This window comes from Oryzias latipes, chromosome 6, assembly GCF_002234675.1.
Source record: "Oryzias latipes chromosome 6, ASM223467v1".
Lineage (NCBI taxonomy): Eukaryota > Metazoa > Chordata > Actinopteri > Beloniformes > Adrianichthyidae > Oryzias > Oryzias latipes.
In genome coordinates, this window is record NC_019864.2 from 25,921,843 (window position 1) to 25,949,434 (window position 27,592).

Sequence of the window (27,592 nt, forward strand, 5' to 3'; positions counted from 1 at the left end):
TCACCGGGATCATTCATGCACATTCATGCTGGTGGGCAGTGGCATGGACGGTCTTGCCCAAGGTGTTAACTGCTTACCAATTCAATTGCTTGCTTGTTCATTCCTCCCTCCGGGAATCGAACCCTGGTTTCCTGCATGTCCGTCCTTCACCACTAACCGAGCTACCCAGGACGCCCAAAGGATGACTACACAACACAAACTACCCTGTGATTGTTCGGTTTCCTGATAGTCAAGCAGGTTTAAAAAAAACAAATATGCTTATGACTCGCCTGTGTGTCTACTACTTCACCCTTACTTGCCCTTTGGTGTTGTAGGCTACAAGTCTTCATGACATCCTGTCGCCTGCAGCATGGCCATATTAAAAAATGCGCACAATCATTCGCCCTCCATAGGCTCACTGAACGGTCCGAATTCCTACCCTACTCTCTAACTACAAAAAAATGATTTAGTGCAGGAATGTCGAGTGCCCCTCAATTTTAAAAGTCATGCGGACATCATGTTCAATACTTCTTTAAACGGCAAATATGACGTCACTGTTTTCTTGCAGTGAAAATCTCATCTGAGTGTTCTACAACGTCTATTTATGAATCCACTGTGTTCTGATGATGAAAACGTTGATAGTTTATTAAAAAATATATCTAGATGCATTTTTACCCCCCGCAAAAATTGTTCAGACGCAATGCATTGTGGTCTATATTCGCCAATCTAGTGAGCATCGATGCACACTGGTTTTTTACAGACACTTGTGGGATATTTTGGAATTGTAGATTCGGACAACTCTACAAAATGGCAAATGCACTATGTAGTGAGTAGCAAAGGTATTCGGACGTAGCAAGGAAACTGTAGATTCAGACACCCCGACAAAATGGTGAGCCCCATAATAGTGTACTAAGTAGTGAGGAAATTCTAAAACAACCTGTGTATTCATTAAAGCTGCCTCACTTTGTTTAAACACAACATAGCTCCCACGCTCTGCTGCATATAACAGTTGTAAGGACATGTCGAGGGTGTGTTTATTATTATTATTTTTATTTTAGATAGGCCACCCCTTCATGATTTTTTCTGGCGGCGCCCCTGCTTCTCTGTCAGGATGCACTTCCCAGCTTCACCACGGGGGGCGCTGCTGCTGCTCTCTCTCTCTTTCTCTCTCACGTTTGCTTCCCGCTGCTCTGACGTCAGCAACCTGCAAGTGAACGACTGAACGGACGGAGGAGCCCCGAACCGGAGCCACCGGGAGGCAGTCTGAGCAACCGCGCGAGTCCCCGCCGCCGCCCCGGAGGAGACGAAGGGAGGAACGGTCCGCCGCGACAGAACCGAGCAATGCCAGCACTGCTCACCGCCGCCCAGTAACCGCAGACTGTGTGTCGAGAGGAAGGAACCGTTATCGAGATTTACCGGCAGAGAAAGAGAAAGCAGCAGGGATACGGAGAGCGGAGCCCCCCCCACCCCCACCCTGAGAAGCACAGCTGAGGAGGCTTCACCGCCCGGGATCGAACCGCCGATTTCAATGCTGTGAGCGCGAGCGCGTCCCCGGCCTGAGCGCGAGACAGAGAGGAAGCGACGCGGAGGGATCGAAGGCAGAGAGAGCTCGGAAAGGTGGAGATATCCTCCGCGACCAGTTCAGGATTTCCACCCATCCTCTAGTTTTGCCGTTTTCTCGCGTGGATCCCGGTACCGCCGGTATCGCCATCAAGCTGTGTTCTCTAACCATGGGATGTACGCTGAGCGCAGAGGAGAGGGCGGCTCTGGACCGGAGCAAAGCCATCGAGAAGAACCTGAAAGAGGACGGCCTCACCGCGGCCAAGGATGTCAAGCTGCTGCTGCTCGGTAAGCACGGGGGGGCATCTAGGACCGAGCGTGGGTGGTGGTGGTGGAGGGGGGGGGGGTGCGACAAATCCACCTGCTGTAATCAGCGAGGCTGGGGGCAGGGGCGTGCCCACCGGGGGAAGTGGGGGCCAGGATCACCCAGGACCAAGCCCGAATGAAGCAATCAATCTTTTTTCTTTTTTCTTTAAAGACAAATGATCAGAATACAGAAGCACCAGATGAAGGGGGGGGGGGGGGCAGAAAAGCTGCAACCCCCTCCCTCACCAAAGCCCCCTCCCAAAAAAAACAAAAAACAGACACAACACATCCTGTTTACTTTGTCTTTCTTGTGTCCCCCCTCCAGGGGCCGGAGAGTCAGGGAAGAGCACCATCGTCAAACAGATGAAGTAAGTCCTCCGGATCTGACTGACACCTCTCTGCACCCCCCCCCCCCCGTCTGAAGTGCATATGTGTGTGTGAGCAGGGCCTGCAGGAGGTCCTGCAGCTCCTGCAGCTGCTTTAGCTCCTGCAGCTCCTGCAGCTCCTGCAGCTCCTGTAGTTCCTGCAGCTGCTGAAGCTCTTGTAGCTCCTGCAGCTGCTGTAGCTCCTGCAGCTCCTGCAGCTGCTGCAGCTCCTGTAGTTCCTGCAGCTGCTGAAGCTCTTGTAGCTCCTGCAGCTCCTGTAGCTCCTGCAGCTCCACAGCTGCTGCAGCTCCTGTAGTTCCTGCAGCTGCTGAAGCTCTTGTAGCTCCTGCAGCTGCTGTAGCTCCTGCAGCTCCTGTAGCTCCTGCAGCTCCACAGCTGCTGCAGCTCCTGTAGTTCCTGCAGCTCCTGCAGCTCCTGTAGCTCCTGCAGCTGCTGTAGCTCCTGTAGCTCCTGCAGCTCCACAGCTGCTGCAGCTCCTGTAGTTCCTGCAGATGCTGAAGCTCTTGTAGCTCCTGCAGCTTCAGTAGCTGCTGTAGCTCCTGCAGCTCCACAGCTGCTGCAGCTCCTGTAGTTCCTGCAGCTGCTGAAGCTCTTGTAGCTCCTGTAGCTGCTGTAGCTGCTGCAGCTGCTGCAGCTGCTGCAGCTACAGCAGCTTCAGTAGCTGCTGTAGCTCCTGTAGCTCCTGCAGCTCCTGTAGCTCCTGCAGCTGCTGTAGCTCCTGTAGCTCCTGCAGCTCCACAGCTGCTGCAGCTCCTGTAGTTCCTGCAGCTGCTGAAGCTCTTGTAGCTCCTGTAGCTGCTGTAGCTGCTGCAGCTGCTGCAGCTGCTGCAGCTACAGCAGCTTCAGTAGCTGCTGTAGCTCCTGTAGCTCCTGCAGCTCCACAGCTGCTGCAGCTCCTGTAGCTCCTGCACCTGCTGAAGCTCTTGTAGCTCCTGCAGCTGCTGCAGCTCTGGCCTGTCAAACACCTCAGTGAAGGATGCTCCTGCTTCAGCTTCCTGAGCATCCACCGGCCAAATAAAGCATCCGTCACCTCCTTCAACTGCTTTGATCACGCCTCGACGCCTCTTCTGCTGCTGCTGCTTCAGCGGCGGTGGGGTCTCATGCTGTCACAGTCCTCGGAGGAACGCTGCATGTGGTTCTTCCAAATGCAGATTTGGTAGACGGCGTTCATTTTTTGTGTGTGTGAAAACAGATCATTTCAATCTGCAGACGTCTTTGTGCTCTTGACTTGAACAGAACTGCCTCCCTCTGCTCTGACTGGTATTTACTGGAAACTCGGAGTAGAGCAGAAGCAGCCCTCATTTTTTGATTTCTATTAAATCCCAAAGTGGAATTCTTATTTGTTTTCTAGTGTACTTTTGACATATTTCAACACCAAATGAAAAAACTAAAAGTTAAAAATATAAGTTATTGTTAACAATTGCAAAGGCTTAATATTGGCATTTCAAAAATCCGGATAAACTCTGACAAAATTGCTATTGTTATTTTTGCAGGGTTTTATTAGAAAACCAAAGATTTTTACAGATAACCTCTGGATTCACTGATGTGCTTTTAGAGCTAATAGATGACCGTTCCAACATTTGTTTCCTCTAAGTGTAGAACAAAGATCCACTGAAGATATTTCTCCTGGTTTTTGTTTTGACCCAGATAAAACCCTCCACAGTCCTGCTGTTTGGAAATCCAACTATACCTTTGGTATTTAGCCTTGAGTTAATTAAAAATGCCCGATAATTATTCCTCCAGACGTATCACGATAATGTACTTAATGATACTTCTATGGGGATTTATTGGTGGTACTTTGAGCGGAGCTGCGAGGAAGCTCAGGACTCGTCTACAATGTTTTTGTAATTACAGTATCGCTGCATTAATCCTGTAATCTGCAAATGGGATTAACTGTCCTCTTTATGGTGAGCTGCTTGCACATCTGTTCCAGAGTAATCCGAACATGTCAGACGGTTTTCATCTGCTCCATGGCTTTTGACAGGGCTGAGGTGTTTCCGTTGAAAGTAGGTGTCAGATGAGCAGATAAGAGTGGTCATCCCAGCAGCACACGTCTGGACACTCAATTAGAAATGCTGCAAACAGGAATCAAAAAGTTTGAATGGGTCTTAAAAATACATTTTTGAGGCCGAAATGGGAAGGGCTGTCAGATAATCATAAAGAAGCTTTTTAATGTTGGCAGTAGAAAAAAAAAAAAGCAGAAACTGTCCGAGGTGTATGATGAAAGAATAAAGCTAGAGAACTGAAAGACTGCGAGGAAAAACACTGTTCAAGAACACCGTTCTTGATTTAGTCCACTTATAATGATAGGGTAGGGGCAGCAGCTGCTTTCCTGGGACTTGGACTGCGGTCGGCAGGGAGAGCCGCCACGTTACTGCTCAGAAATGATCCACTATTTTAGGAAGCTCTTCACAGGAGTGAAAAGCCACAACTTTCAACAGACTTCTGAACATCTGGGTTGTGCTCAAGTGACCGGTGTGTCAGTCTGTTTCCTACGAAGACAAGTCAGACAGGTCAGGGAATCAGAGTTCGATCTGATGAAGTAAAAGACGGCGTAGTGTGCATTTGATCTGACAGAGAATATCAGTCTGATGAGCATCAGCGTTCTCCTCTGAGCTTTAAATCAATGCTCTCGAAGAAACTCACATTTAAGCTCTGCAGAATGCTCTGAAATACTGTTTGCTGCTTTCTGAGAGGAGCAACGGGGATGACGAAGCAGAGATAATGATGTGGCGCAGAGATGGGGATTGTATCAGTCTCTGAGAGCTGAGAGATCTTCTGACGAGTTTACAGAAAAGTGACTCAGTGCAGAGCAGGTTTGCAGATGATGCAGTGTTTTACAAAGACTGAAGGTTACAAACAAAGCTTTGTGTGATGTTGGCTGTGAGAGGGTGCAGGACCTTCAAGCTCCACTCCAGTAATCTTTGAGCTATTGTAAAAGTGTTCCCAGTGGTCTTTTAATTATTATTATGCTGTTTTTAGACAAAATCAAGAAACCTGTGTTGTTTTCTGACAATAGTTCATTAAAAATTCCCCTCTGAGTTATTGGCGGGACCGTTGACATTGGAGCAACCCCGCCCCCTCTTCCCCTCCCCATGGCTGAGAGCTTGAAGCAGGGAGCTTGTGGCCCCCCCAGCGTATTTTCTACATCACCAAAAAGTTCTTTTTCAAACAGCATTTTTGTCGTGTGCTCCTGATTCACAACAATCTGAATTAGAGAAAAACCATTGGAAAAGTCATTTTAAGCTTAATTTTCCTAAATGTCGTCCATCATCAGAAAAAAGACCTTTTGCGACTGTACACTCACAGCAGGTCCCTGAGGTCATTTTACCAGGGTCTGCTGGTTGTTAAGAGAACCGGGTTAAACACTAAAGGTGACAGAGCCTTTGCAGCAGTGGCTCCATCCCTCTGGAACTCCCTTCCTCTCAGCCTCCGATCTGCCGACTCGGTGTTTTTTTTTTAAAAAGCAGCTAAAAACCTATCTTTTAAAATTGTATTTTCTTAGTTTTCTCTGTATTCTGTGTTTTACTGTGAAGCACTTTGTGATTTTTATCTTGAAAGGTGCTATATAAATAACGTTTTTTATTAATATTATCATCAGGAAAATGCCACAGGAACAAGTTAAAAACACAATTTTCATCAAAGTGAGCCTTTGAAAGACGGAATCACTTGCTTTTAAGTGAGAATTCTCAGAAGGTCCGAGTTTAGGAGACCCATTTAGACGCTAAAGTTCACTCACCACCATCTGCAAATGCAGTTCTCCTGCAGCGCTCTGGATGTTTGGAATAACTAAATTAAAGCAAAGATATTTTCAGATGATTGAATAGTAAGCTGTTGTCAGGCCACTCCGAAGTGGGGGAAATGTCTTCCCAGAAGGCAGCCTTCTCCTGTTTCAGACGCTGAGTTCTCAGCCGGCTTGTGATCCCCAGAGACTGACGTCACATCGGAGAATCATTTGATTTTTTTATGGTAAACATATATTTAAAAAACCACAACAGTCTTTTTTTTCTGAAGTTTTATTTATTTAACTTTAAAATATTAAGAAAATGCTTAAAATACAAATGAGTAGGTGCTTAAAAAAACAACAAACATCTTTAATGATCTTAAATTTTAACAAACCCTATATACAATTCTGAAAATCCTAAATCAACTTCGAAAATGAGCAGAAAAAGTTAAAAAAGAACTTACATGAAGCTTATTTTTCAAGAAAAGGAGAAAAAAAGACTAAAAATATGATAAATGCCAAAAAATCTCTTACTTGTTAAATAATTAATAAAGTGTTGGATGGTAACAGTAAATATTAATAACGACTTAATTCTCAAATAAAATAAAAAAAGCCTATAAGCCTTGAAGAGGATCCTATGGTTGCTAATTTATTTGTCTTGTGTCAAGTAAAAGAGTACAACAGTTGCAAAAATGTGAAATATTGCTGCCAAATCCTTAAAACATAAAAATACAACATTTCATAAAAAGTTTATGATAACAAAAATAGCTGAACAAAAAAGCTGTCTGAATGCAACACAAATAATCCCCAAATTAATTTAAAATCCTAAATTAAACTAAACTAATGTAAATTACATGTTTTTTCCCCATAAAAAGCCTAATTTCATTGTCAGTAAAATGCTGTAAAATCCCCTAAAATTGACATTTGAAAGCTCCAAAATGCTTCATTTAATACTTTAACGGCACATTTGGCTAAAGAAAGTGTTAAAACTGTTTAAAAGCATCTTAATAGTTTTCCAAACTTTTTCTGAAGTCCCAATCCTGTGCTGGTAAACCGCATGCTAAATGCTTGATTATCTGAACAAAAAATAAGCTAGTTCATGAAATAATATTTTTAAGAGGCTGAAAATTTTATTTAAAAAACTTTCAAATGGGAGGAAGTGAAAGCAGACTGGAAGCTCTGTAATCCTGAAGTAACTGAAGTATTCGCTTCAACCTCTAATTAAATGGTTAAAATACAAAAGTTGAGTTAAAATTGCCAAAGAAGTTATTGAACAACAAAAGAAAGCCAATGTGGCTGAAATTAATTTAAATAAACCAAATTATTTGGAGTTAATAGTTTTTACCAATAGTATATTAAGCTTTTAAGCATATTGTTGTAAGTATAAAATCTTACATAATATTGTGATGAAATTGTTTTAAAACTCTTGTATTTAAAACATTTTGTGAAAAAGCAATCAGCAAACATGGACGTAAACTAGAAAAGTATTGATCTGGTTTTAGACGCGTTATCTGACGCTCAGGGAAAGATAAAAGTCGAAAAGGATCCTTTAAATAATTGACGGCGCTCCATACTCTGAGGAATCAGAGTCCATAGCAAATTGATAGTAATGAGGCCTAAAAATCCAAGCGCTGCCTGGTGTGCCCTCAAAAAGCAGAGATTATGACATGATTTTGAAGAAAAGAAGCTGATTGTCTGAGAGAGACGCAGTCTGCAGAGAATTGAATCAGTGCGGGTTCATCCCTGTGAAGGTGGTAACCCAGTGGACCAAACTGAAAAGTCAGCACATCTCTGTTTAGCTTTACCAGCCACTTGATGAGTCTTTCAATATGACAGCCTTAGTGGTAAATAAATGTGGCAGAAGTGGAACTGAATGGAAGGAAATTGAAGTTCTTGCACCAGATTTAAAACCAAACCAATAATTTACCTACAAGAAAAAAGGTTACAAAAGATGGTGGATTTGGAATATTTCCATGTCACACAGACACTATTTTCATTTTGCACATATTGCACGAATAAAAATTAGTCATACGTGAATATACTTGGAAAAAGTTAGAAAAGTTGTCATCTTTACATTCAGTTTTCACAGATGTATCATGAAAGAACCATGTAAAACCACAGAAGTACGAATAAATCACGCAAAAAAACACGTAAATCAACGTACAACATGAACCATGAGTGATTATTGCGCCGTTTATGTGCAATTGATTTGTGGGCCAATTACCTAATTTCAACGTGATATTTGTGTCGTTTCCCTGATATCAAAGTTAGAAATCGGTGGTACATGCGTGAAAAGTTCATTAGACATACGTGGAAATTGAAAAAATTGAGGTAATATTGGGTATAAACTATGTGAAATCCGCGTAAACGGAACAGCTCAAAACATAATTCACGGTAAGACCCCTTGGCCCAAACCCTCGACTGACATCTGTGCACATCTGCAATTGCTGAACGCAAGAAACGCTTATAAATCTTAAGACATGTATCACGAAGACCGAAATTTCATACATGGAAAATGGGGAAAACGTACCTTTTGGCTGTGTGACATAACAAGACCGGCAGAACCTTGATGACCCAAACATGACAGATCCCATATTTTAGACATATTTTGATTCACAAACCTCCTAATCATGCCAGTGTGATCCAAAGACGGATTAGCAATCCAATAAAACCAGAAGTGGGAATTCCCCAGTCAGCCGATGCCATAATGATACAAGAAACTTTAACTGTGAGGGGTTGAGTCAAATCACTCTGACTCAATTCATTTCTTCCCTCCTCTGATGAGATCTTTCTTTTGGGTGCTTTATAAGGTTTTAAAGATGAAAGCCAATATGTTTCTCTGTGTCTCTCTGGTTTTACAAAAGAAACCTCTTTCATCAAAAAGAAAACACTTTTAAATGAGCAGAAAATGACGTCATTGTTGGGATATAGCAGACTTATTAATCTGTTTTTTGCATGAATTGGAAAATTCTCAGAAAACTTGAGTGTGCTGCAAATTACAGATCATCTCCAAAGAGATCTGCTGGACCAGCTGACCCAGCAGTCCTTCATGTGGTTTGCTGGATAAGCAAACAAGTTACCAAAGTGTTAACTGGCGTGCAGATGTCCTTCTCATTTCCCAGAAGGTGCTCCCCTTTGTTGTCCGGAGTTTCTTTCATGAGATCTTTTCATAGATGCTGTCTGATCAGTAACTGTCTATGACCCACATAAAACAATAAAACCAAATGACTGGAGGATAAGGGCTGCAGTCACCTCTGCAGAGCAGGCTTCCTTAATGCTTTTAAGAAGGTGGATTTTCAGTTGAGCAGCAGACTGGGGGCAGAAAGTGCTCACCAACATAATGTCATTAATCCCCAGTCTAAATGCTGGGAATGCCAGGAATGCTTAAGCAAAATGCAGTTCTTCTAAACCCTTTAAACAAAACAATTTGTTGAGGTTTATATTTATATTTTGTGACTTGAAAGTTAAGACGGAAAGGTTCTTGAAAAGTTAGGAGTAGAATGGAGTTCCACAGAGTTTTCTCCATGTCATCTGCTGTTCATTGCTTGTCTTTTACTTTGTGGTTTACCATTTTTTCTTAATTTATGAAAGCTATATCCTCTTAGAAACTCCACTGGTACTGTCTGGTGTTTTAAGCTCTCGTTCCATCCAGTTTCGGTTCCAGCTTGATCCTGTTCAGGGTCACGAGGATCGATCAGTTGGAGCTTATCCTGATGTGGAAATCCACTTGCATTCATTTATTTTTTGTTTAGGTTTGAAAGTCCAATTTCCAATTTGTCACTGACTGCACCAACAGTGACTGTAACTCCATCATTCCTCTTTATTTTGAAAACAGAGGATTGAGGTGATAGAAATCTAAGGGCCGGCTCTCCCTGATTCGGCTCTTTTACCATCCAGACAAGAAGGTTCTCAATTGAACAAACAACATTACTGCATCAGAGTTAGCACGCTATGTCAACTTCTACTCAGACAAGAGAGCATGTACCGTCATTTAGTGGTTGCAGAGTAGCTGTAGCAAGAACACCAACCACGTTGGGACAAAATTGATGGTACCCCTGTGTTAATGACAGGTAATCTGAAATATGCTTAATAAAAATATGTTGAAAAAACCTTAGAAAGTTGAGCCATTTTCAAATTATTTGTTTGTGTGCAGAAGAGGTCACTGTACGGAGAAAGAGGAGGTAGTCACTTTTAGACCTGGGACTTGACTTGGTTGCTAGCGACTTTGTTGCTAATAACTTTAAAGAACTTTTGTGTTGTTGTTTGAGCAGATTGTTCAAGGACCAGTAAAGGCGGAATGTGTGAAAACAGGTCTCATCTGCAGACATGTTCCATCTTCTTATTAGGCCTTGATCACAACTGCTCTTACGGGTGGATATGGGTGTCTGCAGGCGAAAAAGGGGCAAACCTTTACGGGGCACACAGGTGTCCCGCATCAAATATAAAGGTTGTAGATCTTAGAGTCCATAGAGCTAAAGTGTGTGCGCAAATTTCTTCTACAAGCTTGCTGCTGGTGGCATGTTGCACTGAATACTTGTACAGCACAAAGGTATAAGTAAGGGGACGTAGGTGAGACACAGGAGTGTCATACAGATTTGCCAAGTCTTGCTACCCAAGGAGTCTGTTAGTCCTGTTCAAGTGATGTGCTACTTGTAAGCTCTTTTCATGCTGCCTGATTCTCAGAAACCAGGCAATCGGAGCGTAGTTGGTGTTGGCATCCTACGGGCAATTATGTATCACCTGCACACCCCGTACCCGTAGAATTGTTTTGCGGTCAGTAAGAAGCAAGTATTTGACTAGAATCTGGCATAAGGGCACCGTAGGACAACATCTCCTGTACATCATAAGTGGTACAACATACTTTTATCCTTACAAATACTTCTCAATACATTTACCACAAGCACAACTTTGGTTGAGCCTCAAAGGAACTGCAATTCACGCCTCTGCTCTCCTTAAGATGTGGCCGGTCCTCTGTGTGACCCTACACGAGGCCTAGACAGCCGTAGCATCCGTATGGGTCAACCCCCGTATGAATGCACGTGACGAAAGGTTTATCCTCAAGCCCCAATGGGCGTTTCCATTGTTTTGGTGATTCTTTGAGACAAGACGTTACCAGAAATTCCCCGTCTGATTTGCTGTGAGTAGATTGATACGTTTTGGTTTCTGACTGCTGTTAGCATAGACTCGGCTTGTACTGGAAGAGGTGGAGCAGTTCTGGTCAGAACTGCGACACAGAAGCTTTACATCCTGGATTTTCCTCCAACAGATGGCATCAAAAGCGAAATTAATAGAGTTTTAATGAAATCTTGAAAAATCAGCTGGTGTTTCTTGTATTTATGTCCATTTGCAGTCAAAGTTTGTTACTTTTTGTTGTTGAAACGTCAGGGCCAATTTCACCAACCTGTTTCCCCTTAAAATGACTAATTCAGGAAATCTTGTGTTTAGACAGTTTGTGGTGTTGGTTTTTTTGAAGTATGAATGATGTGTCAGCACTGTGATTGTGCACCCACACCTCTCTACCTCTTGGATAAGTGTATATTACTAACTCTGAGAGGAGGGAGTGGCTCTTACGTGGTTGGAGAAGATAAAAGCTCTCTGGACTAGATTTTCTTTGGGTTGGGAAAGCTTTTCTGGAAGCATCGAAGAGGAATCAGAAATCGAAAGAAAAACTGTCAAGATTCTGTCAAATGATTCTAGCTGGATATTTGTAGTGGCAGTGTCAGACGAATGCAGTCTCCCTCCTCTTCGTCATGGCTGGTGTTCTGCAGACATGATCTAACGCAGTCCAGCTTCTCACAGCCTGTGTGGTTTCCTTCACTAAAACAGGACACAGTCAAGTTTAAGCCTCAGAGATGAGTGGGATGGGAGTTGGAGGGGGCGGGTGGAGAAAGTATTGAATATAAAAAGGTGAAGGAAGAAGAAAAAAGGACAGAGAACTCAGTGGTGATATCCCAAAAATTCACCCAGAGCAGTTCAAGGTGGATGTTTGAGCGTGAAAAGAGGGAAGGGAGCCAGATAAGGTATATTGAGCCGCGGTTAGTGAAGGAGGTGGCAGAGAGAGGAGCACAGGCCACTCCTATGCTGGACTCTGCTCTCCTCGATAATTATTAGCCTCTTTTTCCCCAAGTCGGTTGGACTCAAGGAGATAAAGAGTCTCCCACAAATGTACTGTAATACTGTGGTGGTGGTGCAGGTTGACTTTAATCTGTTAAAGCTTCATAAACATAATTATGTGTTGGATTCCGTAAACATGACTTCATTCTGTGCATTTTACATGTTTGTGATTCTAACTTATTGATACAAAACTTTCCAAAGAAAAGACAACAATATTTCTTTTAGTTCGTTTTAGTCACAAAAAAAGTGCAGATTGGAAGAAGGCCTCTCTTGAAAAATACGTTTTTATCTCAAGGGACTTTCTGTTAAAAAAAAAAGGTTAAATAAAAAGAATCTAAGGGTTTTATAAAATCTGAATGTTGTCCTGCATTCATTGATTTTGCATTATTTTGTACGGTTGTGCAGAAGATCAATTCCTGTGCCATATTTTCTGCAGTTAGTTCATATTTGGATCTCTTCCAGATATCTTAGACTCTGTGAGGCTTAGTCACATGCACCGGCGGTTGACCTGTCCAGGGGCTGCAGGTTTTTGGATTGTCAGGACCTGTGGGGGGTCGTAGACAGGAGCATCTTAAACGTGCTGAGGTGTTGTAGTTCCCTTGAGGCTCATGAAGATGGAATGTACCATTGTTGTGCATTAAGGGTATTCAAATCAAATCAAATCAAATCAAACCAAACCAAACATTATTTTTACACGACTTTTCCAACTAATGCTACCCAAAGTGCTTTACATAAAAACATAATCAAGCATTAATAACAGAAATACAAGACATTAAACATATATTTGTTAAAACCCCATGCTAATGCCTGCATACCAATTCCCCCCCCCCCCCCCCCCACACACACACACAATGGTAAAAAATTATGAAATCTGGCTTTGTACTAAAGTGAGGAAACGATGTTTTGGGGTCATGTCCAAATCAGTGACACACCCCCCCCCCCCTCAAGCTCTCCGAATCCACTACCACAGGACCCCCCTGATCTAAGTTTAAGAGTCAGACCTGGGAGATCCCATTGCAGCGACCCCGTTCACTGAGAAGGGTCAGTTACTTTAAGACACTGGAGTTACAAATAAAATCTAAAAGGAATAAAATAAATAAAAACAGATAAATCACCAGATAAGTACGTAAATAAACCTTAATCGACAGATATAAAACAGTAAATGTGGAAAAAAATTAAAAAAAAGAAAAAAGTGAAGTATTTGTAAGGACAGTAATGTCAGTTGTGCCTACTTATGAAGTGATGCTGTCATACGGTGCCCTTACGACACACTAGACATGTGTAAGGTGCGCGTTCTGGCTCCTTTAACCACACACAAATGCTGCATGCACGGCGGGGTGTGCAGGTGAAATGCAGGTGCCAGTAGGATGCCAACGCAAACCATACTCCCACTGCCCAAGTGTCTTGTTTCTAACAGCCATGCGCGCAGTGGAGTGGACAAAGAGCACGTGCCTTTCCCTCCAACAGCACTAACTATGGAGTGCGCAGAATTCGGGGAGGGGTAGAAAAAAGGAAAAGTCCATAAGACACGCCTGTGTCTCGGCTGCTTCTTACTTACTTACTTGTCCGTGTTGTTGAAGTGTTCACTAGTGATCTACGGTCTTGGTATTATAAAGCGAGACAGGTTTTTGCCTACTTTTTGCCCGTAGACCGCCCATGTTCATCCGTAAGGGCAGTTGTGATTAAGGCCTTCATATTCATTGGAGGTTTTTCATTTGTGTTCAGCACCACAAGGTCTGTGTTTTATTTTTTTTAAATCTCACCGTTGCTTCAGTGCCAATAAACGCTCTGCACGAACTGGGAGCAGTCCTGGATTGAGTCTTGCTGAGTCCATAATTGTTATTTTGGTTGTTGTGCTCGTCACCTCACTTTAAAAACAGGACGTGACCCGGCAGCGGCGGCTGTATATTTGTGGAGTAAGAGGCCATCTTTGTTCTCTGCAGAGCTGGTATTGGGCAGCAGTGTGTGCGGTCTGTGGCTAATCAGGCCTTCTTATAAAAAACAAAGCTCTTTTGTGACAGCCGAGTGTGTTTGTGACTGTGTGTGCGCATATGCAGGATAGTGCGTTTTATTTTTGTGTGCGTGCATGGACGCATTCGCAGGACTTTTGCTTTGGCCGACATGATGTCATTTCAGCGAGCTGCCAGACAAAGGAGGCTTGTTGCTTTGAGCGCGCTCAGCTGATGTGCAGTCAGCTGAAGGAGAGTGTGGTTGGTTTGTAGCTGCAGGAGTGGATGTTTGGATCCCACCTTAAGCAGGATGGAGACCTCTGTGCATTTTTATTTGCACCATCATAGGAATGTTGAATGTTACCCCCACAGCAGAAGGTTTAGCCTCACCGCAGATCCTGCAGGATTTTGTGAGATGTTTCATTTGCTGCACCAACATTTTTGAATTTCCTAATTTCTCTGTAAAACTGAAGAAGTATTAGCAGATATTTTAAGAACCTCTCCAAACTTTAGACACTACAGCCACTGGTTGCTTCAGAATCGTCCTCGTTTCCGCTTGACATGAGTAGTGTTTTTCCCCACAGCCAGTTAATGCATCATCCACATGAGGAACAGTAGTCACGTCAGTAGAGATGTTTTTCTGCTTGTTTCTTTCTCTTTTCAAACCGCAGATGATACACAGAGAAGGCTGAGATCTCTTAATACTTTAGGCTGTAGAGGTGGTTGCCTGGCAACAGCACAGCTGATGAGGTCACATGCAGGTAACACAGGTGAAACCTCTGCTGATCTCTGAAAACCAACCGTTCTGCCTCCACTGACTGTCAGCGCTGCACTCCTGACTACTTTATTAGGTAGTGCCTCCAATTTCCCATGATGCTTTGAGGCTTTTTGAAAGTTCTATTAGAAGTTTGTTTTTTTAACTCAAAAAATAAAAACTTAAGTTTCCTGCAAAAAAATGTTAAAGTAGCAGGATCTGTTGAAACAAAAGGGAACATTTTTAAATCAGCAATTAATCTAAATACAACAAAGTAGGGCTGCACGATATGAGGAAAACTTGCGATATTAGAGATTAATATTGCAATAACAATATAATTTGCGGTATATAAAAAAGTTGAAAAATGCCAAAAACATCATTCCCATTTCATTAGAAACAGTTTAAAATTATACTCCAAATGACCCTCATCGACATAGGTGACAAACATCTAACATAATAGGCCTCCATCGGATTGGTCAAAGCATAAAGGGATTTATTTGATTAGTTAAAAGCGTCAAGCTGCCATAAGATTGTTTTAACACATTTTGGGTTTACGATTTACTGCGATATTCGCAGTCTTTTGCGATATGCCTATTGCAGAGCTGGATATTGCGATAACGATAAATTTGCGGTATATTGTGCAGGCCTACAACAAAGCTTTAGAGTGCAAAATCAAAATAGAAATCACAATATCAATAATGTGGAGCCTTTTAATATCTGATAATGTAAAAAAATCCTCCTTTTCTGGCCTGTTTTTTAAAGAAATGTCCTGAACAGTTAGTGTTTCTTATGGTATCTCTGATCGCATGCATTTTTTCCTCAATCTCAACAGAAATTCAACATTTAACTTAACAGCTGATCTTCATTTTAATCAATAGCAATACTTGAATTCCTGGTATTATTCTGCAGAAATAAGAAAAAGTTCATTTTTGAAAGCTTTTGTGACCAATATCCACTTTTGTCGAACAGGAAACTGGTGTCATGCTTGTGTTTTTGGAAGTGCTGCAAAAATAGCCTCTCAGATTGTATTTGATTCCTAGATCTTTGGCTTCTGGCAACATGTGCTTCCATGTTTTCTGCCAGAAGAAACTGCAAACCATTTCTGTGGCCAAGCTTTCAGAAATGTGAGGGACTGTGGGTGTCTGACTCCAAAGCTGTTGAAGTGAAGCAGAGTCCAGAGAAAGGGAAAAAGCCTCTTGATGCTTTATTGACATGCAGAGCTGCAAAGTGGAATTCATGTTATTATAAAAGTTGTGATTGTTACAGCTTGCTTTGATGGTTTTTTTGTCTTTTGACAGCCTCAGGGGTCATCTGTTGTTTCATAAATAAGTTGAAATTGGACTGAAATGAGAAGATGATGGAAGTATAATATTGTTGGAATATTAGAACAGGGGGATCTGGACTGTATTCCGTTCCAGAACTGCGCAGGATGAGAGGGGTTAAAGACCCACTCCCATTAAAATGGTGTTTTTGGTGTTTTAACATCTGATGATGCAGGACATGCTCGATGAAAATTGAGCTTAACCCTTATATTATGTTAAGGGTCAATTTGACCCATTTCAGTTTTTGGTTTGACCAAATAACTGGTTATCCTTTCTTTTTCTTCATGAAAGTTGGTGACTTTTCCTCATCTAGGGTCATGAACTTGTGTGTAAAAACTGGATACTGTGATGTGCCGTGGAATGTCTGTGCACAGTTTGTTTACAAAGATTATGTTGCGGGTCATTTTGACCCAGACACTTTGATGTGGGCAAGTAGCTGTCCAGATCCGAAATAAACATGTCTCTTTGATGTACTTTATTTTGACTGCTAAATTATTTATATTTTGACCGTCTCTGAATTTGACGTTCAGACTCAGAGACCCAGGTGTGTGTAGGGGAGGAGCTTTCTCTCCCTTGTCCTTGTCACTGTTCTCATGTCATCTCTTTGAGAAACACAGCAAAAATGAGCTCCAGAAGATTTACAGCTGAAGAAGCTTTATCACTGTTTTTTGATAGTGATGCAGAGGAAGAAATTTCAGAGATAGAGGATCTTTCAGATGCAGAGGACAATGTTATTGATGATCCAGATTTTCAATTTTCCAACGATGAGGAGGATTCAGAGGACATGCTGGACATGACTAACTTGGAGGGGAGGCATGTATTTCAAGAGAAATGGAAGTCACTGGATCAGACTGACTTGAATGCTTATGTTGGAATTCTGATATTAGCTGGAGTGTACAGGTCAAAGGGAGAAGCAACTTCAAGTCTATGGAATGAAGAGAATGGAAGACCAATCTTTCGAGCAACAATGTCTCTGGAGACATTTCACATGATATCTCGTGTGATCCGATTTGACAACCGCGACACCAGAGTTGGTCGACGTGAAAGTGACAAACTAGCTGCAACCAGAGATGTATGGGATAAATGGGTCGAAATTCTACCTTTGTTGTACAATCCTGGTCCCCATGTTACTGTAGATGAGCGCCTTGTTCCATTCAGAGGGCGCTGTCCTTTCCGACAGTACATGCCCAACAAGCCTGCCAAGTATGGCATGAAAATATGGGCAGCCTGTGATGCAAAATCTAGCTATGCATGGAAAATGCAAGTGTACACTGGAAAACTACCTGGAGGAGCACCTGAGAAGAACCAGGGGATGCGTGTGGTGCTTGAAATGAGTGAAGGGCTGCAAGGTCATGACATCACATGTGATAACTTCTTTACATTCTACCGCCTTGGGGAAGAACTTCAGAAGGGGAAGCTGACTATGTTGGGAACAGTCAAAAGAAATAAGCCAGAACCTCCCAGTGAAATTCTCAAGATACAGGGGAGACCTATGCATTCCTCAATATTTGCTTTCACTGAAAAAGCAACAGTTGTTACATACTGCCCGAAGAGAAACAAGAATGTTCTTGTAATGAGTACAATGGACACAGATGCATCTCTGAGCACAGGAGATGACATGAAGCCACAAATGATCCTGGACTACAACTCCACCAAAGGAGGAGTTGACAATCTTGACAAAGTCGCAGCAACATACAGGTGCCAGCGCAAGACTGTTCGTTGGCCCATGGCAATTTTCTTCAATATTGTGGACGTGTCTGCCTACAATGCCTATGTCCTGTGGTTTGAAATCAACCAGGAATGGAATGCCGGCAAATTGTACTTAAATTGTAATTAAAAAAACTGTTTGTGAAGAAGGAAAAAAATATTAAATATAGTGTTGGAATAAAAAAAAATATTGTTTGTCTCTTTCCTAAATGTAGAAATATTCTAAAATAAAGTTGATATCGGTTTAACCTGTTTTTTTAATTGTTTTGAGTGGATTTACACAGTACGGGTGAAAATGACCCGCAACATAATCAAGGTAATTTTTTTTCAACATAATACGAGGGTTAAAATCACATTTTTAAGTATTTCTTTAGTCAAATCGTTATGAATCAGGAGCAGACGGAAAATGCTGTTTGAAAAAGAGCCTCTTTGTGACGTAGAAAATACGCTGGGCAGACCGCACGCTCCCTGCTCCGCTTCATTTTGATGCATTATTGCAAACAAACAGATTAATTTACAGTACAGACCAAAAGTTTGGACACACCTTCCCATTTAAATGAATAGGAAGGTGTTTCCAAACTTTTGGTCTGTACTGTACATCTTTGTACATCTTTGTTTTCCTCGTTTGAGCTGGAATCTGAATCTAAACTGTACGGATGGATAGCTGCTTTTGTTGGGCCATTAATGTTAGGTTGGGGTGTGAAGGACTTAAAGGCAGCGGGAGAGAGTGTAAACAGGGACCTCTCAGGAACAGGAAGGGAAGGGGAATGGGGGGGATGTGGCTCCTCCCCAACAGTCCCACCCACAACTCAGAAACAAATTTCTAAAAGACTCTTGCCGCTTTGCAGAAACTTTGACCCAGAAAACGACATGTATTTGGATTCTGGCTAAAGACGCTTTTTAAATAGATGATCAGAGTGGGTTTTTAAAGACAATGGTCTGTTGGACGGACACATTAGCAGAACCCCCCCCCCCCCCCCCCCCCTAAAAAAAAAACATCCCTAAAAGCTGTTGTCAAATCAACATCCAAACCAGTCAGTTTGGTTTTTCAAAGTTGTCTGAGTAGAAGTCAAATACTCAAATGTTGCACAAGTCATCTTCAATTCACAGTTAGTGCAAAATGAACATCAAGAAGTCAAAGGGCAAATCATGACCCTAAAAAGTCATAAAACATGACATTTTCAACACTACATTCAATGACCAAAAAGTGGCCAGTCTAAAACATCCAGCAAAAGTCCCACTTTATTTACCAGCTGATTTTTTTCATTTTTTGCATTAAAAACATTGAATCTTCTTTCTATTTTAACATCAACAATCAACTCATATTTATTCATTCGTTGCGATGATATTCTCACAGGTCAAAATGAAAATCATGCGTGACATAACATCTTACCCACTCACGCACACAGCAGCTGTTGCATGTGAACATGTGCTCCTCTGCAGAGTTCTGGGAGGAAGTTTATCGATTCTTTCTTTGTTTTTTGTTTGTCTATTACTGTAGAGTAACTCGGCTGAGCTCCTTTATGTGAGCACATGTGCAATGCTCGTTGTTCCCTGCAGAAATCAGTCACAGGGGCCAACACTGTTTTTAATTAACACTTAATCGCAGATAATAGATGAAGAGGAGCAGGAGCTGCAGAAAGAAAAAATAATTAGAGTTGAGAAGCAAGGAGAGATGGAAGTGAACAAGACTACGTAGGAAAGAGACTGACTGGGCTGAAGCAAAGAGGTCTTGGCAGAGAAGAGGGGCAGATAGAGATAACAGGTGACAGAGACGCAGAGAGATGATGGCGGACAGATTTAATGAGGTCTCCCTAGATGTAATGCTGGAGCTGTAATTGTTCTGCTTGCATGTGTGTGCATCAGCTGGGAGCTGAAGCGGATTCTCAGCAGCAGCAGCAGCAGCAGCAGCAGCAGCAGCAGCAGAGCCCATAGAGACAAAGGAAATGTAAAAGAAGATCAATGACATTCAAAATGAAAGGTCCCGAATAAACATACAATACAATTATCTGTCATTTTGGCGTTTTGGATGAAGCATATGTAGAAACGGATGATGGATGAAAAAACGACCATAGGTTGGATGAGAACAAATGTCTACTGAGGTGAGGCAATTGAGCAAAAAACAAGGCTGGACCTGGTTTCAATACCATCACAATATATTTCTGACAAAACAAGTTAGAAAAAAATCAGATTAAAACTGGATTTCTGTTTTGGTCTTTATAAAGATGCTCATCCTTCTTAATTTAGGTGAAATCTCACTTGCTAACTATGCTCAAATACTAATGCACCTCACCTTTTGATAGCTATCATCACCATGGTAACCACTGTAATTCTGGGTCTATAGAGCTGCAAGCATTTAAAAAAATATATACTCAGGGTCATGAAATGACTGATCTAAAGACACAGAAAAAAAATGTTTTTCAAAATAAGATTCCCCTGACATGGAGGGCACCATCTTGAGGCAATGTTTGATCTAAACAAAGAGCTATTTTTTTCTGCCCGTGAACTTTTTCAGACCGATCCAGTGGGACCGCACCCACAAGGCAGTGCCACGGAAAAGTTTAGCCCGTCTAAACCATTTTCCCTTTGCCACCAGGATGGTGGTCCAGAACACAGAGCTGAACAAAAGTAGAGTTTTAACTTACTTAAAGTAACAGCTGATAATTACATGTGTGCAGACCGTGGTGTCGTTCAGTCCTGGTCCTTGCTTTATTCAGGAGGGAAACGGGTAAAACATGCAGGACTGAGAAACTCTGATTTAGTTTTCTGTTGAGTTTGACAGCTGTGGGTGCTAATTTCCCAGTGGATTCCATTATACTGCTGTAGAGGGAAAAAGGAAGACTGGGAAGATCTGAATGAGGAAGAGGGATGTACTTCAGAGAGATGAAGATGTCAGTGAGCAGGGCTTGAGGAGAACCCAAATGCAAGATGACAAGCCAGAAAAAAGATGGACGACAACTAGACATGTCAACTCAATAAGTTCTTTAGTGATGCTGACAATTTCCGTATCGCATGATAATCATACATTGAAGAACAGCAGCTGCAAAATAGCTTTTAAACGAGCTGAGTCATCAGGACAAAGACAGAACTTGGTGCAACGTTTCTCCACAACAGCTCATGAAAGGGGCTTAAAGACAAAAAACGCTGGCTAACATATTAGCTGCTCTTTCCTGTACATTTCCTTTTCATGATCAAATAAGTATTTTACTTCGCTTCTGAATTGTAAATGGGTAGAAATGCAATTTCACTCAAACAAGTCTAAATTATCTTGCATTTAATTGATCATGGCCAGGGTTTAACATTTAATGTTTTTTTCCTTCAGATTCTGCAATATAATCATGTAATTGTATTCATTTGGCAATGTATGGAAGTAAAAAACTGTGTTTTACAGTGACAACAGTAAACAGCTACAACATGCAATAAATTTGAATGTACTGACAGCTCTAAGGACTACCAAAGGTGCTCCATTAACCCTTTAGGGTTACTGCTTTGCACTGATAGATGTCCACTTTTCGTTAGCCAAGTGTTGCACAACGGCGCAAAGTTTCTTTTCTCAGCAACATAATCAGCTGCTTTACATTGATTGGATGACCACTTCACTGCTGTAAAGCGTTGCTTCAGGATTCACTGGAGTTACGCCAATTTCGTAATCAGTTGAAGAGTTACGGTAGTCGAAAGAATGTAAACACTGTAACCAAAGCTCAGGTGTTAAAGGGATAAGCAACTGGCACCCAGAGCTGCAGAAACACGAGGACCTAAATGGTGATGACACCGAGAGTGAAAGGTACTTTCTGTAATTGGATTTGGTGAGGCCTGTTAGTTTTTCACACCTTCATTTGTCTTGCTGTCAAACACCCCACCCTGAAGAGCCCCCAAAGACCCAAGCATTCAGATGTACCAGCTGTTTGTCAGGCTTTGGTGTTTCCTCAAACAGGTTTGGACCTGGACATAAGGAAAAAAAGAATTGCTGCTTGCTGTCTATTTTGCTGGTCAGCGTTTCGACTCTCACACTGTAGTGGACCACACCAGAGTTCACCTGCAATTGAACTATGACTCTTAATGTTTAGTAGAGGCTGTTGTTTGGCTGTTGTATCATTTGGTCCCTTATTATTAGTTTAAAAATCGTTTGTGCCGAAGATTCTAAAAACCAAACAGAAAGAAAGCCAACTGAGTTGCAAATTTCATAGAATTCGTGTCACACACATAAAAGCACTTTGGTTCAGAAACGTTTCCCAGAATTCAGTTCATCATGTGGAACAGATGCATCATGCTGCTTAACGAGCCGTAAAAAAACAATATTCCCTCACCTCATGAGGAAACAGGGATTCCTCCAAAGAATAGAGTTGACCTTGATCCTCAAAAATCTCTGCTTGTTGCTTTAAACTAAATGAGTGTTTGTCTGTTTCACTAAATGATAGTTTCATTATTTCACAACAATGTCAAGGTGGAAACGGACTTCCAAAGAAATGCTGGAAATCATTCATGACACTGAAAGCAGCTGTTTTCTCCAACGGTATCACGGAGGGTTACCAGGGCTGCTGGACTATAAACCTTATTATACCTTTAAGACTCTATAAATGCTGTGCAAAGCAAGTCGAGTTAATGGTTTACCTTAGACTGGTCAGCGTAAAAACAACTTTATAACTGAGCAGCTTTTCTTATTGTGGAAAAATATTAATATTTTGTATGACCAAAGCCCTCACAGCAGGGAAACGAGTTCAACTGTTGCAGCCTGAATTGTTATGTCAATTCAATGTCCTTGACAGAAAGAAGTTTTGATTAAAGTTGGCAGAGGACCCTGCTGGGCTTTAAAGGTTTCAACTTGGTTTTCATTGGGCCCCCTCTCACTTTCCAACAACACATTTGGTGGTGTATGACCTTGTGGTTCTATAATAACCATGGTGCTGCCGTAGAAACCATACAACCACAAGGTCAAAAAAGCCAGAAGGCACTAGTTTCTGATCACATTTGCCTCTCTAAGATGTGCGACCTTTGACTTTTTGTAAAGGGCGTCATTTTACAAGTAAAGTGGAAATGTAAAACCTTATTTATTTGGATCCAACTTTAGTTCATTTTTTATGTGGTGCCCAGATGGAAGTGATATTTTTACAACTGGAAAATATCTTCTGCAGTATGTAGATTCTGATGCTGTTCTGACCAGAGGATTTGAATATATCTCTTGCATTGGTAGCTATTTTAGGATAAAAAACTATTCATCAGACCCAGAGATGTGGAGCCTCACCTGGACAGGGGCCACAATCTGTAATGAAAAATGAGACTTCGCTGCCATTCTTGGACTGGATAAAGTTCCGATCTTCTTTTTTGTGTCTGAAAGCAAAAAATTGAACATGATCCCTTCAGTACTAGCCATGCCATCTGACTGATTCATGTCTTAAGAGGTGGGTGAAATGGTATTGGAAGAAAAATGTGGCAAATGGAGGTCGCAGATGAGTGTTTGCGAGAGTGTGCATGTCCAGGATGCTGCTGCTCGACCTCAAGGTGTGAAGACAAGTGAGCAGCTGATGCTTCCATTCTGCTGTCAGCCTGTTTGGGTTATTTATAGCTTCCTTTCTTCTGATTATCTTCCTCCTGTTTCACGCTCCTCCCCGCTTCTTCATCACAATACACATTTTACGCACACAGATGCACACCCGCCAATCTGGGTTTGGCTGACAGGCGTCTGTCAATGTGCACTTTGTCACGACAAAGAACCCCGTCGATGGAAAGCACAGGGTGAACGCAGCCCAGCGATAAAAAAACCAATCACATGCTTTTGTGTGTGTGTGTTGGGACAAAGAGTGCCAGAGAGCAGGACAGAGATAAAGACCTAATTGCACACAGAGGCTGCTGTGTGGGCTGTGTGTTGTGTGCGTATACATGAGTAGGTGTGGAGATAAAAACACAAGTGTGGAGGATAATGGAGACATGAAGGGAAGGCAGACTGGATGTGTCTGAGATGTTTGTGTTTATTTGTGTATTTGTAATGTCTTCTTCGTTGCTAGCAGAATAAATTGGCCCCTCATCATTTAAACCTCATGTTGGCCAATATAGATAACTTTTAGTATTTATTTTTAACTTATGTTTTCTAGCTCAAATTTGGATTTAGTTTGTAAGAACCTAAATCATAAGGGCTGTTTGTAAATGAGAAATATGAAGTATACTAAAATAGTGATTTTGAAGGCCCAAAGCCCTTTACAGTCCCAATCCCATTCACCCATCCACACACAGTGTGGATGGGTGAATGGGATTGGTGCCAATCTATAACCACCAGGGGCAACGTGGCCTTTGGTGTATCGCCTAAGGACACTTTGACACATGGGTGGGCAAGGCGGGAACTGAACCTTGACCATTCTACCTCTGCACCGTGGCTGCCCACATGTGCTTGACAGAGGTTTTTGGTTAATCTTCAAATTAACTCTGGTCCGATTCACTTTTGTAGATTTAGAAAGTGATTTAGACCACGAAGAGACAGTGGAAGCAAATCAGGTTTTGTGCTGGAAGTGACATACTTTACAATCTGCAGGTTTTTTATTCACAAAAGTTGGAAAATGTTGGAATATAGTCCCTAAAAGCAGTGTAGTAAGGATGTGCAGGTGTTTATTATTAGTGATGGCCAGAGGATTAGTGAAACTAGCAGGTTTTCTTTATGTATTTGTTGATTTGCTCTGAAGCACAGAAGTTCACATTTTAATGTAAGTAATGACTTTTTGTTCTAGCATGACTTTTTAAAGTTATAAAACCGATGTTGTCTATTCTCCGCGATAACGTCGCTGACCTGTGACTATTGAATATGTCATCGAGTGGGAGCAACGTCCAAATTTGAAGACACTTTTCTTCCATAACTAAGTTTGGAGGACTAAATGTTGGGGTAGGGAGAAGCCGTAGGGGTAGGAGAAGAATTCAGATTCAGCCTAAGTAGAAGCTCTACTGCAGGGTGGAAAGCTAGAGTCATCATATGCCTGTCAGCTTTTTAATGTGGTAATGGCCTTGGTTTCTCATAAATAGGATAGTTGTTGTGCCATACTAATTTCCAGTAAGACAGATCTGAACTTCGCAGACCATGACTGAAAAAAAACCTTCAGGGTGGGGAGGTGGCGGATTTGCATTTTCAAAGCTCTAGTGGTTTCCAAGGAGAGCAGGAAGTACTTTAATTTGTGATGAGCACTTTGTGTAAGGTTAAAGCAAGTATTACGTAGTTTTTGGGTTGTATTGTATCAGCTTGACAATGTACAGTTAGATGTAAACTGGCACGACCCCATTCTTTAACTGCCGTTACTCTTCAACTGTTTACACAATTAACGGTAATTCCAACGGATCCCAAAGCTGAGAAAAGCACTGACATGCAACACTTATAGTAGTGATTACGCAATTGACGTAAACCAATTATAACGATGCAAGGCTGCTTTTCTACACACAGAATCTACTGGAATTAGATCAATTGTGCAAACGATTGAAGATTTACAGTATTTCATAGGGCGTTTAATTTGTTGTAGCCGGCAACAGCTCTGTGTTTTTAACTAGCATTAGCAGTTAGCTGTCATCTTTACCTCCCAAGTTACAGCACTGTTAAACCAAACTAAACAAAGATAAAATTAAAACTGGGCTTTTCAAAAAAAATACACATTTATTGTCTGACATTTGTAAATGGAGAGATTATCCACCCAACAGATGTGAACGTAACTAATGTCTGTCTGTTTGCTCACAGAGCTTGGATTAGGTCTGCTTGTGCTAAAAACAGGTTGAAGCAACCCAAAACATTATTTAATTTAAATATAAATGTTGGTTTTCTTTTGTTAGACTGCGATTTAAATACTTGTTAAATAAAACTGCAGGAAAACTGGGTGGATTTTGCTGATGGGTAGTCGAAAGTCACTTGTTAGCCCTGATTCTAAGTCACTGTTTAGGCCTCCAGGCCACACATGGGGCCGAAAAACTATCTTTAGCACCTCCAAGCATGAGCACTTCATGAAACTGTGTGATTGAAACGTCTTTTTTTAGATGGTTTATTTAGTTCCTTCAGCTATCTGTGCGTTTAACACCTGGGGTGGGGCTTCTTCTTCTTCCTTTTCGTCGATGTCGAAGTGGTGCAAATCTTTGTGATTTGAGCCAGAAATGAAAACGGTTTGCTTTACTAGCATCCTTGCAATGGTGGATATAGATTAACAAAATGTCAGGAGGGTAGCATTGGTTTATCTTTTTTTGAAAAGACAAAACCAAAAAACACAGACGTCGTCAGGTTTTGCGTCGCGTCTAGGTTCACCAGATAAACCAAATCCGTACATCGTTACCAAATCAGAGTCCCCAACTGGTCAAAGGTCGACCTGGTTTAGCTGGTAATGCCTGTTTAATTGCCACACGTTTTGCATGTAGAATCTGAAAACAAATTTGCATAGCCACGTGTGAACGTGGAAGCCGGAAAACTGTGTTTACACTCCTTTACATCGACCTTTCATTGGAAGTGGTTGCTTGAACGGGCATTACCCAGGGCGTTGTGAACGTAGCTTCAGAGCTCCAAGTGTAAGATCAACCCATACATGTGTCCTTTGAACAAAATCTGTAGGGGCATCTCAATGTGAAGGAGTTACAGCAGCCAATCAAGGGTCAGAATCTACAGTCTGATGTATTGTCACACATGTTGTGTACCTCTGCTTCCTGTTACTTGAACCTTGTTCCCTTTGTGGTTGTTTAAGTGCTGAGAGCCGTTTATCTGTGGCTGATGTGAAGCAGAGCTTTACTCATCACTCTATGTAGAGTGAAACCACATTTCCAGCAGCTAAATGTTACAAGTAACAGCTCTGTGATTGATCGCCGTCTTCCAAATGCCGCTTCACCCAGCACCTGCTGAAATGCAGCCGGGTAACGATATCAAGGAATAATGCGGCGCAGAAAATGAGCATATGCTCGCTCGTCTCTCAGTCCATCTGTCTGACTCGGTGTGAAACTAAACTATGTTTCAGGTCAGTGTGCAGATTGTGCCAAAGCGACATGAAACCACACACACACACACAGAATGGAGTGGGTAATGAGAAAAGGTCCTGGAGTATGAAAGCCCACATCAGCACTCCAGCCTGCCACAAACACACAAATCAGCAACTCCTCTGTTAACTTTTGCTGCCGGGCCCTTTTTCCATCTTTCCCTCCTGCTTCTGCGCTAATAAGGAGGCTCAGTCAGCTGTGTAATGTTGGGTTCAACAGAAGATCAGGTGGAAGAGTTCACTTTACCTCTAATGAAAAAAACTAGCCCAGAAATAAGGCTCCCTCTCAATTTACCACATTTACACACAGAAAACTCATTACAGATTTTTAGAACCCCAGTTTGGTTTCCTTTCTTTTACTGATCTTCAATCAACAGGAAAAGAGACAAACTTTAAAAAAAAGAAAAGAAAAAAAAGAGATAACTCACAGCTCCAGACCAGCCACCGGCCACCCACCCTCCAACCCCCCCTCTGGCTCACTCTGAATCAGGTTAGGATGGAGTTAAGGAAAACAAAAGCCAGGAAGGCAACAGGCCCTGACAATATCAACTCCAGGTTCCTCAGGGAGTGTGCAGACCAGCTCTGTGAGGTGGTGCTGTTCATATTTAAAATGAGCCTAAGACTGGAGAAGGTACCAGTCCTCAGGAAGACTTCCTGCCTGGCTCCGGTTCCAAAAGTACCTCGTCCTAAGGAACCGAACCACTTCAGACCTGTCGCCTTAACCTCCCACCTGATGAAGGCTATGGAGAGGATCATCCTCAGCCACCTCCGCACCCAGGTGAGCTCAGCACTGGACCTGCTGCAGTTTGCATATCG

General features: G+C 42.1%; 1 protein-coding gene across 2 annotated transcripts in view; it reads left to right on the top strand.

Annotated features, from left to right (window-relative positions):
* The first annotated feature begins 1,709 nt into the window (after positions 1–1,709).
* The window catches only part of LOC101167706 (guanine nucleotide-binding protein G(o) subunit alpha), a 102,974-nt gene continuing 77,091 nt past the window's right edge, over positions 1,710–27,592 (top strand). For both annotated transcript variants that reach the window (XM_023955984.1, XM_023955985.1), the window contains exons 1-2: positions 1,710–1,827; positions 2,171–2,213. In XM_023955984.1, coding sequence (XP_023811752.1) covers positions 1,710–1,827; positions 2,171–2,213 — 161 coding nt within the window. The remainder of the gene's footprint in view (positions 1,828–2,170; positions 2,214–27,592) is intronic.